Source organism: Poecile atricapillus, chromosome W (genome assembly GCF_030490865.1).
Source record: "Poecile atricapillus isolate bPoeAtr1 chromosome W, bPoeAtr1.hap1, whole genome shotgun sequence".
Taxonomy (NCBI): Eukaryota; Metazoa; Chordata; class Aves; order Passeriformes; family Paridae; genus Poecile; species Poecile atricapillus.
Genome location: NC_081288.1, coordinates 101,747,306 through 101,760,558, shown reverse-complemented (window position 1 = coordinate 101,760,558; position 13,253 = coordinate 101,747,306). Strand labels below are relative to the sequence as shown.

General features: G+C 40.7%; 1 protein-coding gene across 1 annotated transcript in view; it reads right to left on the bottom strand.

The window, feature by feature from the left end:
- The window catches only part of LOC131591980 (vasculin-like), a 45,240-nt gene extending 32,239 nt beyond the window's left edge, over window positions 1-13,001 (bottom strand). The window contains exons 1-4 of the mRNA XM_058863163.1: window positions 12,852-13,001; window positions 12,104-12,244; window positions 11,472-11,630; window positions 7,713-7,882 (exon numbers count right to left, since the gene is read on the bottom strand). Coding sequence (XP_058719146.1) covers window positions 7,713-7,882; window positions 11,472-11,630; window positions 12,104-12,244; window positions 12,852-13,001 — 620 coding nt within the window. The remainder of the gene's footprint in view (window positions 1-7,712; window positions 7,883-11,471; window positions 11,631-12,103; window positions 12,245-12,851) is intronic.
- Between the last annotated feature and the right edge of the window lie 252 nt (window positions 13,002-13,253).

Sequence of the window (13,253 nt, the reverse complement as noted above, 5' to 3'; positions counted from 1 at the left end):
CCCGTACTAACTCTACCAAATACAAATAAAGAATTTCAGTTGTTTGTAGATGTTAGTGGACAAACAGCACAGGGAGTCCTGACCCAGGAATGGGCAGAAAAAAAGAAGCCTATAGGGTTTCTCTCAAAGATCTTAGATCCTGTTAGTGGGGTTAGCCTACATGTTTACAGGCGATTGTAGCAGTGGCTCTGTTAGTGGGAGAAGCTAAGAAAGTAACTTTTGGAGCTCCCTTGGTAGTTTACACTCCCCACGATGTGAGAAACATCTTGCAGCAAAAAGCAGAGAAGTGGCTGACTGATTCCAGGCTTCTGAAATATGAAGCCATTTTAATCAGCTCACTTGGTTTAGAATTAAAAACCACTTCTGCACAAAATCCTGCTTAGTTCCTGTTTGGTGAACCTCCAGAAAAATTGTTACACGATTGTACTGAGACTGTGGAGCTGCAGACTAGAATAAGACCAGACTTAGAAGATCAAGAGTTAGAAGGGGGAGAGAAGTGGTTTATAGATGGATCTTCAAAAGTTATTGAGGGAAAGAGAAAGTCGGGATATGCAATACTAAATGGTGCATCAGGGGAAGTTGTAGAATCAGGCCCCTTGAAAGCAAGCTGGTCCGCACAAGCTTGCGAGCTCTATGCTCTCCTGAGAGCCCTCCGGAGGCTGAAAGGAAAGAAGGGGACCATCTACACAGACTCACGGACCTTCGAAAGCAAGGGCTTATTCCCCAAAGTGCCACTCTGGGATTCGCGATACACCAGATACAGCCTGGGGATAAAGTCCTCATCAAAGCTTGGAAAGAACTTCCCCTCACCCCACACTGGGAAGGACCGTTCCTCGTTCTCCTCACCACTGACACTGCTGTTCGGACTGCAGAAAGAGGCTGGACACATTCATCCAGAGTGAAAAAGGTCAAGGATTGCAACACCTCCGAGTAGAAAGTCACCACCCCTCTGGGAGAGCTGAAAATTAAGCTTCAGCGTCACCACAAATGACCAGTGATGACCAGATAAGTTGCATCAACCCAGATTGTGATTGTTTTCCTTTTATACATTTTGAGTGTGCTTATTGTAGACAAATTTAGGTAACCCACTATCGGGGAGGGTATAGGCCCAAGGGATTGTGTACCGGTTGTCTGATCAAGGAACAGGAGGAGACTAGCTGTCTCTTAATACTTGCCACCCGGGCGGGGTTTTTAGAACTTGACTCTCCTGAGTGGTACCTGATTTACCAAAAGGGGATAAAAGGAAAATTAGACGCCAAAGCAGAAGCACTAGCCATCGTGTGCCGAAAGACAGTCAAAGTACCGTGTAAGACAGATACAATTAAATTGTCTCGGTGAGCTACTTTCAAGAGAAGGTATGCCATTAGGACTACAAGGGCCCCTGAAGAATATCCTTGCTGCCGAGAAGATGGTAGTCCCCGCCGTATATTTCTGTACGGGCGAAGGGCGAGGCAGAGGGGTACGCCGGTGGGGAATCCTGATTGTCCTAAGTCTAGCCGTGTGCTTGACCAAGGGAATAATTCCCGAGGTACCTCTGGGGGAGCGTCCCCTGGGGAAGTGTGAGCAGTGCCTGACTGCCACAAATACCGGACAAATAATTGACTGTCCTCCGGGACAACAAAAAGAGTTCTGCTTGTCTAACAGTACTCAATATGGTCTCTGTGAATTGAAGGGGGAGGTCTGGTGTTACCACTCAGGGGCAGGTCTTAAGGACGGGCAGTCAAAGACTCCTATAGGAGGAAAGACCAAAGCTTCCCACTTCATATATAAGAGAAAAGTTGGAATGCTTCCTCCGATTCCAACCTGTGGCCAATGTAATAAAACTGTATGGATAGGAGGAAAAAGACAGTCCACTTTTCTGGCGTACTATAAGGTCAACCCTTTGAGTTATGATAATGCAAAATTAAAAACTTGTACTATGGGGGGAAAATTGTACTGGGAAGGCAAAAATCTAAAACATGAGGAAAAAGCATCCTTTAACAATGAACCAATAATCCTTGATTTATTAAGAAGTGATGATGACCGAATTTGTTTACAATTCGACCAAATATTCTGCTTTTCAAAAGATAAAGAAGGGATGGATCCTGAAAGTAAAATAAAACAACTGACCCAAGAGTTAAAAAGGCGAGAAGTAGAAATCAGGAAAAAGAGATTAGAACAAGAGAGACTGAAGTCTCTTAGCGAACACTATGAACAGTTAGAAAAACACTACAGTGATTGGGGATTACCAGCCCCCAACCAAAATCTCTTTATTGACCTAATGCAGGAAATAGCAACGGAATTAGGTTTGTCTAACTGTTGGATCTGTGGCAGTTTAAAATCAGCCGAAAGGTGGCCTTGGAAGGGAGGGGGACTCACCCCAGAACAACTCCTAAAATGGGAGGGATCAAAAATGTCAAAAACAGCACAAAGACCTGAGGGATGAGTAATAGACCAGAGAATAATTAGCACTGTCTGCATTAGCAGAGAAGAGAAGGAGTTCACTGACTTAGTGGGTTATACCCCGTGTATAAACACACTCACGGTGAATTCTGACACTAAATCAAAGACCTGGCAACCTGAACCACCCGCGGGCTATTGGAGTAGCACCCGGGGAAATCATTGCGAATGGGTTGAATTAATTAAATTATGCTGGTACAAAAACTCTGGGGCCAATCCCTTCCATGCACTAGAAGGCCTAAAAGAATATTGAGATGATCCTGCAAAAACGAACATAGGTTGGGAAGCTCCCGACGGCATCTACTGGATATGTGGGAAGAAAGCATATAGCGAGCTCCCCAGGAAATGGAAGGGGTCCTGCACCCTAGGAATAATCAGGCCCTTTTTCTTCACCTTACCTAGAACAGAAAGCAAATTGCTAGGAGCTCCCCTCTTTGAGACATTGAATAGACATAAAAGAGAATTAAAATGAGAATTACCAATGGCCGGAGGCAGTCAAAAATGGGGAGAAGAAGAGTGGCCTGCTGAAAGAATCATTAAGTATTATGGGCCCGCCACTTGGGCAAATGATGGCAGCTGGGGTTATAGAACACCTATTTACCTCCTCAACAGGCTTATTAGGTTGCAAGCAGTGGTGGAAGTAGTCTCCAACCACACCTCAGAAGCCTTAGAACTTCTGGCAAAACAACACTCGCAAATGAGGGCTTTTGTATATCAAAACAGATTAGCCCTTGACTACTTGTTAGCCGAGGAAAGAGGAGTGTGTGGTAAGTACAATGAATCAGAATGTTGTATAGAGATAGATGACTATGGGGAGACAATAAGGAGACTAGCCGCTGAAATAAAGAAAGTGGCACATGTGCCAGTCCAAAAGTGGAATTCTATTCTACAAGCCTCTTGGTGGGACTAAATATTTGGACAGGGAGCTTAGTGGAAAAAGTTGGTGTTCTTCATAACTTGTTCAATTGCAGGAATCATCTTCCTCCCATGCCTGATTCCCTGTTTCATCAGGTTAATTCATTCCGTTGTTCAAGAAATGCAGATCGCTGCCCTCCCAATTGATCCAGAAAATGCCCAAGAGAAGCCTACTCCTTTCTCTCAAATATCTAAACTAATGAAGTTAGAAGAGAAAAGAGAAAACGGGAAGGCAGTTGAAGCCCTAAAGAAATTTGAAAATAGAAATAAAAAAGATAACCCTTTTCAAGGGTACTGTGAGGATTCTCTAAAAGACTGGGAGGAGGACGAATGTTGTTAAAAGTCCCCAGTCCTCCCCATTGGAAATAAAAATAAATGAGATAACACAAATTTTTAATGTGATAAATTATTAGGCGGGGGACTGTGATAAATGAGGCATTGGATAAAAATTCGTGAAGGAGAATAAAGAAATATATGTTATATTTATAATAATGTAAAGATATAAAATGTAGTATGATCTAAAGATTCCTTCCCGAGTCAGGCGGTAACGATCCACAGCAACGCTTATCAGCCCGAAATAAAGAGCAGGACACAAGCAATCAAGCCAGACAGCCCAAGATAAAGAGCAAGACACAAGCAATCAAGCCAGACAATGAGAGTAGCCCGGCTGAGATATCCATCTGCTTCGCACCCGACCTGGACACTCCACCCCGGGAGTCCAACCAAAAGATGCAATCAGAAGGCACCCAGAACCATTCGCATGTGAAAGGACTCTGCCCAGTTGACTATAGACTCAGCTCGATGGATCCGGGAAATCTATTCAACTGCACATCTAGACTCTTTGTTGGACTGTGCCCACTCCGGGTTTTGCCTCAGGATACGAAAATCCTTATAAAAACCCTGGACTGTAATCCCTCTTTCGTGGATTTGGGAAAATCTGTACCTCTGGGTGCAGACCCCTGTCCACCCGGCGCTGCGCTGATTTATTTATTGTGGTTTTTTCTCTCGTTGCTTATGATTGAAATAGTTTTATAATAAATTGCTTTTTATATTAACCTTATTTTGCTATTACATTTATAACAATGGTGAGGCAGCTGTGCCCCTGCAGCCCATGGAAGTCCACAGGGATTCAAAGATCCATGTGCAGCCCATGGAGGATACCCATGGTGAAGGTGGATGCCTGAGAGGAAGTTGTGACCTTGTGGGATTCCTGTGATGGAGCAGGCTCCTGTCAGGGACTTGTGGGCCCATGGAGATAGGAGCCCATTCTGAAGTAGGTTTCTTGGTAGGACCTGTGACCCTGTGGGGGACCCATGCTGAAGCAGGCTGTACTTGAAGGACTGCACCCTGAGGAAAGGGACCAACACTGAAGCAGTTTGTGGAGAAATGTTGCCCAGGGGATGGACTCATAGAGAACTATCTCGTATGGGAGGGACCCTACACTGGAGCAGGGGAAGGACTCCTCTCCCTGAGCAGCAGCAGAAACAACTTGTGATGAACTGAACTTAAGTCCCACTCCCGTCTCCGTGTGCCGCTGGGGGAGGATGTAGAGCTGGGAAGGAAGAAGGGATGGAAGGAAGGTGTTTTTAAGGTCTTATTTTATTTCTTATTATCCTGCTCTTATTTTGTGAGCAATAAATTAAATTAATATCTCTAATTTGAATTTGTTTTGCACATGATGGCATTTGGTGAGTGATCTGTCTCTATCTCAAATCATGAACGTTTTTTTATATTTTCTCTCTTCTGTCCAGCTATGGAGGGGACTGATAGAGAGGTGTTGGGGGTTAGGTGTCTTTTTTTTTTTTAGTTCTGGCTTGCCCGTGGAATTTTTACCCATTAGTTTCGGGGACAACCTAACTGTGGGTACTTGGTGGGTGCTTGACAAAAGACAAAGAGTTCGGCCGGGCCCAGGGGGGCGGGAAGGGGGAAGGAAAAAAGATAGTGGGGACAGTTTGGTGGGCTTTTCTTCAACTTCAGAGGACACTTGGGGCCCGGAGCTGTTGTGGTGAGAAGGGAATTTCGCCATCACCCAGACGGAGCGGCTGCTTCTTCTCCTTCCTTCCCTCTTCGTTAGTGGCCTCGCACCCCCTGTCCTGCCAGGACATGTGGCAGTGCCAGCCACTGCTGCAGAGCTGCTGATACACCTCAGCCACCAGCTCGAGATCTCAGCTCATCCCTGCTGTTCCAGCCGACTGTTCCTCAGAGCCCTGCAGGAGCACCGTGACTGACTGCCTGAGGGGGTTTGTGAAACAAAGCCTCTCCTCCATCCCTTCCCTTCTCAGCCGAGAAAGCTGTCAGGGGGTTGCTGGTTCTGTTTTCTTGCTAATGCTGTAGTTATTGTTGTTTGTTTGCCTGGTTATGCCAGTAAAGAACTGTTATTCCTATCCCCAGATCTCTGCCTGAAAGCCCCTTGATTTCAGAATTATAATAATTCGGAGGGAGGGGGTCTACATTCTTTCATTCCAAGGGAGGCTCCTGCCCTCCCTAGCAGACACCTGCCTTCTAAAACCGAGACAAGAGGCTTTGTGAGTGATGTCCAGCCAAGTTCAACCAACTACAGTCCTTTTTGGCTCCCAAACAGGGATAAGACAAAGGCAATTATATATATCTTGAATGCTATAATAATAGTAGCTATTGAGTAGCAAGCACCTGTGTGGGATATGGAGTTTGTCAGCTGCACTGCTTACAAACTTTAGGTGAAAAGATATTGAAATCTGCCCCGAGGCATCCAGTACCTGGGTGGCAGGGTGTGTGGAAGGATTTGGGCAGGTTCCTAGGGTGGTTATCACCTCTCATTACCTGGCACTTTACACCTGAACAGATAACCATCCCTGGAAAGCATAACCTTGCCTACCCCACTGAAAACCAGCAGCTCCTCACCCTGTACTGGAGCCTGGTCTGTGCCTATTAAGACACTGTTCAGTACTCTCAGAGTACTAGTTGAAGCAGAAACTCAAACTGCATTTGAGGACACTATAGCTGATATAGGGACCAAAAAACAACTACAGTAATTGTCCCAGTAATGAAAAAGAAAAAATGGATAAGGAAAGTTACAAGTCCATATCATTGATTAGAAATGGAGGAGGATGAAGAAGAAGAGGAAGAAGAGGAAAAAGAACAAGAAGAACAAGAAGAAGAACAAGAACAAGAAAAAGAAGAAAAATAAGTAGGAGAGGAGGGGCCAGATCAAGAAGCAGGTCCTTGAACAAAGAAATTGAAAAGAATGAGACAAATCAAACAGGAAACCGAAGTTACTTGGTCCCAGACCTTATCAGAACTTTGAGACTTGCAAAAAGATTACAGCCACCAACCAGGTGAGTGGATTTCTGCCTTGCTGCTTTGATGCTGGGATAATGGAGCCAACATTCAGCAGTTAGAAGATCATGAAGCCAAACAGCTGGGATCCCTTGATAAAGATTGGGAAATTGAAAGAGGAATTGGAGAAGAAGGAGCAATTTGCAGCCTCTGGAGATGGCTTCTCTCAAGCATGAGGGCAAGATATCCATTTAAGGAAGATCTTGTCAACTCCCCAGGGAAGTGGACCACTACAGACAGGTATCCAGTACTTGTGAGAATTAGCAGTGCTGGAAGTCAACTATAGTGATCTAAAAACTGATAATATCCCTAAAGATCCAGAGGATGTCCTGTGAACAATGGCCATGTCGAGGAAAATGGTTCAAAGCACCCCTGCATCATATTCCAGCAGCTTGGTAACTGGCCTAGTTGTGTCCCCTCCCAGGATCTTGTCCACTCCCAGCCCCTTGATGGGGGGGAAAATGTTGGAGACAGCACTGATGCTGTGCCAGTGCTGCTCAGCAGTAACCAAAACATGGGTGTATTATCAGCACCTTTCCAGCTCCCAATGCAAAGCACAGTACTGGGAGGGCTGCTATGGGGAAATAAACTCCAGCTCAACCAGACCCAATATACTGACAATGTCAAGTAGTCAGCTACAGAAATAATTATTTTCTTTAACAATGAGGAAAAACTCACTGGAGTTTTATATAAGATGTAGCTTTTAAAGTATAATTAATACAAATAACAATTACATGCATTGTTTTTCCTAAATATGCAGACCAAAATCTGAGGGATGAAATCACTATGTAGTTTTCTTTATTTCTTTATGATGACATACATCAAATTTTTAGTTAAGCAAGTTTAAGATGTCACTACAGAAATCTAGTATAAAGTATATTCCATGTTAAATTAGTACACATCTGAGAGTTAGACTTTGACAGTATTCATTAAACATTTGATGTGTTCTCAGTTTTGAGATTCTGACTCCTGAACTATAAAGAATTTAAGACATGATCACTTACCATAAAGGAACACTCTTTATATTATAATAAAGTACATACCTATGCTCTGCTTCAAGTGAGCTTGAAAGAACATCTGCCTGAAGGAAAGCTGAAGATCGAATGATCTGTTGAGCATTGCCATTCTCTTGTGGAATTTCATTTTCAAAGTTTCGGTTTATATCTCTCACATGATGAGGACTGTTGCTGTTGTGCAAGTTAGACTCATCATCCTGTTAACAATAATTATTATCACAAAGATTAAAAGTAAATTTCATTCACAAGTATATGTCTGCAAATGCTTCAATTCAGTGATTCTGTTTAATTTAAATTGTTTAAATTGAGATGCTCTATACTACTTTGGGGGTAATTTTGTTAATGATCATACTTCTAGAGTTTGCAATACCTGGATACCACAGAAATCCTAAGTTATGCCACCAATCAAGTAATGTAGAAATCAACTCCCATGCTTGGTCTCAAACTTTTTTCTACAGTTTCAAACATATCTTAAAATTCAAAGTTATTATTTCTATAATTGAAGATTGGATACTGCTCTTTAAATTCAGTTTTCCCTAAATGCATCACAGCTTCTCAGGCTGTTGTTACATCAACTGTAACTTACTGGCCATGAAATTAGAACTAGAAAGAAAGTTTATTTAGAAAACAGACTGTTGAGGCTCAGTCAAATATTAAAAGCTCTTTAATTCTACAAATGAAAGATGTTTCTTTTAACTTTACTCATTCAGCAACTTGTAATTCTTATTTAGTAATGAGACAAATAGAAGTCTTACCAACTGTCAAAACAAAGAGGGTAGTATAAACATTATCTAGCTAACACCCTTTTGACAATGAAATCCCTAAACTTGGCACATAACATCATGATCTATAGCAGGAGGTAATTGCTCAACCAACCAGTTCTGCACTTGTACAAAATCGTACTTCAGAGTCCACAATCAAGACCATCCATTGTCATTCCCCTCCCAATCACAGTGCTGTCTTCAGAAATGCTGGGTAAGAATTTCATAAGAAGTACCTAATAAACATATATTCATCTCTCAAATCATACACCTGAAGAATGCATCTCATATATATCTCAAAATTAATAAAAATATTAAACAATTTTAATCTATTAGGGAAAAATATCTTCCAAGCATGATTCAGCTGCTGATCACAATTTGTCCCATTATTTCAGAGGTGAAATTTGTCACTGCAGGCCTTAAAATTCCATCAACAGTATCCTGTCATAAATGTCTGCTGCACAGTTATCTCCCTATGCACTCAGTTGCATACCATGTTTTCTATTTATGATCATTAAAATGAATGTTAGAAGTAGGACAACTATCAGTTACATGATTTCTTTAACATCTTTTCACACCTGTTAGTGAAACAACAATGGCAGGGAAGAGGATGCATGCACTTAACTCCAGGCTATGTGACACACATACCTGTCCAAGGACATTACAATTTTCACTACTAAACACCACACACACACACTGCTTCTGAAAATCAGGGACAACAGAATGTATTTGACATATGTATCATGAACATATTAAGAACTCAAGACAATTTCAGAAACAGAAATTGTCACCAAATTCATGTTTAGAATTCTGAAGCTTGAGACAGTGTTTCCCAAGATTTTTTAAATTTTAAATCAAAATTTTGCATGTTTCTTAAACACAGATGAACAGCATTTTTCCCAACATCCATCTCAGGGTACTCAGACATAAAATGCCTAATGGAAAGATGCAGACCTTTCCCAACTGACACATACAGCTAAGTTGAACAGCCCCATTAGAGCAAATTTTATTTTGCCCAATATAGGAACAGGGTCAGAAAAGTAAATCTTACTTTTATGAGCTGTGCACACTGGCACTGTGTCATGGGGTAACTTTACCTTTAAGGTGGTTTTGGGAGCTAAGGAAGTTGAAGTTGCTGGGGACTGACGGGAGTCTTTTCTCCTGACCAATTATCGGTCATTACTGAGAATTGACAGCAGTTTTAACTATTGAAAAGGGAGATCAACTTGTGAACCCTACCTTAAGATGTAAAGTCAAGGCACTTTAGTTCTCTTTGTTTCCTGGCTGTGAAAGGTAACAGAGTTCCGGCTAGCCTCCCGTTCTCTGCCCGGCCATGCGACCTGGCGGGGGCTGGGCTGGGCTGAGCCTGCCGCGTCTCCTGGCCGGGAGATGGGGCTTGCGGGGGGGCTTGTCCCGGGCTCTGGCGGGGCCAAGCTGGTTCCTGGCTCGGCTGCAGTGATGGAGTTCACCGGGGACTGCCGAGTAAAGAAAGAGAAAAAGCTCTGGACCTGCGGCGAGCTGAGACAGCGACTACACTCTCCAGAGCAGCTATGGGGAATTTTCTATCGCAGACGGCTCCAGCTCCTGCACTGGCAGAAGTCACAGAACCATCTACAAAGCCTGAGCAAGATTTTAAACTTTTCATTACCCAGATGAGACTTGCAGATTAATCCTTTTATCCAGAGAGAGAAAAAGAGAGTGATCAACATGTAAAGAGACTTTATAAAACTATCAGAGACAGTAAAGAAAAGAATTAAGTTTCAGAAAAGGTAGAGAATAAGAAGATGCTCTTATGAGCTGAAATATTTTTCTGTTAAAGCTATGGAGATGGACAATAAAGTCCTGAAAGAACTCCTTTAATTCATGACAGTATATAGGGAGGAATAGAGTGTTCAAAGTGTAAATTTTGAGTAAAAAGTAAAGTGATTGTGATACAGTGAAGTGCTGGAAACAGTGAAGTGAAAATTAGAAGCCTTGGGAGGCAATGAGAAAAACTGTTTTCTAGTGAAGCTCACAGAGACAGATGAAGAAGACTTTTGCCTTTGAATAACTCATCCTTAAAATGCCATCCCTAGACTCATGGCCCATACACACCTCAGAGTGATGTGAAATGGGAGGAGTGAGCTCTGATAATAGCAGTTCTGGGCAGCTGACATCAGGGCAATAGAAAACTATAACAGAAGTAGTTTTCTTGTGAAAAACTCCATAAATTAACAGAAAGAGACTTCTGTTTCTCTACAAAGACTGTAGCAGGAATTGGGACTGTTTTAACCATCAAAGTTCCAAAGTTTTTGTCTCTGTTGTCATGTGAACAAAAGAATGGTGGGTAGTAGGAAATAAAAAGGGGTTTTCTGGAAGTTTATTCTGGTGTTCTTATTATGGTAGTTTGTTAATAAACTTTCTTTATTCCTTTTAAGTTTTATGCCTGTTTTGCTCTTGTTCTAATCCATATCTCACAGCAAGAAATAAGTAATTTTTTTAGTTACTGGTTTAAAACCACGACACACTGTTTTGTTTTTTTTCATGTATCTGAATAACCCTTCCTCAAAACCACTAATTTTATTTATCTGGCTGATTTATAATTTGTGCTCCTTTTTCTGTTTACACTTTAAATCACTCATTTAGAGCAAAAAGGCTTTTAAATCACCCCATCCTGAATAATGCATTACATTTCTTCACTTAGACTATGTATGATAACTACGCTTTATGGCTTGTTGGTGGCTCATAGCACTGACAAAAATATTCTCAGGTGCCAGCTATGCACTGTATAAACTGATTCAAATTGAAAGAACACATCTATCTCTAACATGAATGAACAGATACTGCAGAAAGAAAAAAAGAAACTAAGAATCACTGAAGAAAGAGTAGTACTTGGAGCAACTTTTAAAAATTCATCAAAAGGTAACTATTTTCCTTCATTTAGAGATCAAGACCATGACAGCTGTTTACAGCCAAGTAAAAAGTAGCTTATGTTCAGTCTGAGAATTGTTACTGCTGGATCTACAATAGGTATGAACAAAACTACCTTCTCTTGCCCAGCATGATTCTCATCTTCATGTTCTTCCACTCTATCTTGTTTCAATGCTTTCAAAAATTCAGTCTTATCAATCCGCATTCTTGACAGTTTTGTTAAACGAGGCTGACCAACTTTCTCAATAGAAGATGAGAAATATGACCAATTACACTAATGTAGGGGGAGATCAGAAAAAAAAGAAAAAATATTATAAGTCTATTTGTTTAGAAAACTTTGAATAAAAGACAAAGACTCATAGGCACCTGTAGTTTCTGCTTTCATATATATCCACAGTAAAAAGTAGAGGGAAGATACAGTTTTTAGACATTATCCCAGATATGAAGGTTTATGAAGCCCTGCTAAAAAACAGTGAACCTACTGAAGTTTTCACACTATTAGCAATTTTGAAATTTAAATCCACTGGGTTATACTTCCTAATACACCACTTTTATTACAAATTGAACTTACAAAGCAAATCCTGCAGTGCTTAAAGGCCAATGATGTATGCTCCATATTTCTCTCCCACACTAGCTTCCACAAAACTAAACTTATTTAATATAGTTCTGCATAAAGCCTACTTATCCAGTTATCCAACAAAATTTAAAATTTGATAGATTTAATAAAAACTACAGATATTCCTTTACCTCTTTTATTGAATTCTGTGATACTCTAAATGCCTTGGCAGTTGATTTGAAAGGACTGAAATTGCCAATACCATATGCAGATTCATGAGAAAACACATTCCGAAGTTTATTTTCTTTTGCTTGGCTTTTCCACTGCGTAGGCTAAACAAAAATTTAAACAAAAATTTAGAGACCCGTTAGCTACAATAGGATTATTTTCTGGAATATTTAGAAAAAAATGATTAAACAAAAGTAAATCATAACTACAACCATAAATTAGAGAGAATACCTGTTTTATTGTGGAAAATAGACTGTTTAGGAGCAATTAATCCTCTCTCACAACTACTGTTTACACTTTTTATATAGAAATAAATTGACAAACAATTCAGTGTATCTATATCAATAATTGGGATAAATTCTGGAGGTACTTTTTTGCAAACTATAGTTTTCCACTAGGTACTTGTTTTTCTGTTAAAAGCATATATACAAATGGCATTTCAATTGTCTAACTTAAAAACATCTTTTTCACTCTCCTTTGGACAACTCTTGCAATTCTCAAAAAAAAAAAAAAAAACCAAATGAGAAACAGCACCAATTACAGTATAGTTTAAAAAGAAAATTGAGAAAAAGTGTTTCTATTCACTTTTGGGGTGTTGCACACTTAACAAGATTTGAAAGCATAATACTCTAAGAATGGTACTTTCAGGGGTGAAATAAGCACATTCAGAATTAGAGTATGTTGTTCATTTTACCAGTATCCAAGACTCACCTTTGCGGGTGAAGTAGCAGGTTTAAGGACTAATCCTTTATAAATACTTGTGCCATTTCCATTCTTTACTGTCTGTGAATGAAGACTTCCTACTACAGGGAATCCAGGAATCTGCAGTTCTTTTGTACTGCTCTTTTTAATGACCAGCATTCTTGGTGATCTAGATTTTGTATTCAAAGGGCAATCTGGGGGGAAAAAAAGTGTGCGTGTATATATCTATATCTATAGATATATATGCATGTGTATATATTATTAAGTTCCCAGTTCACAGGGTACTGGATAGCCATATGGTCCAGAGAAAATGGGCATAAATCAGAAACTTGGTCCAGTATTAGTTCCCCAAATGACATACCATACAAACCTGGGTAAACATTAGTTCTATTCCATTTTCCTCAAGCACCT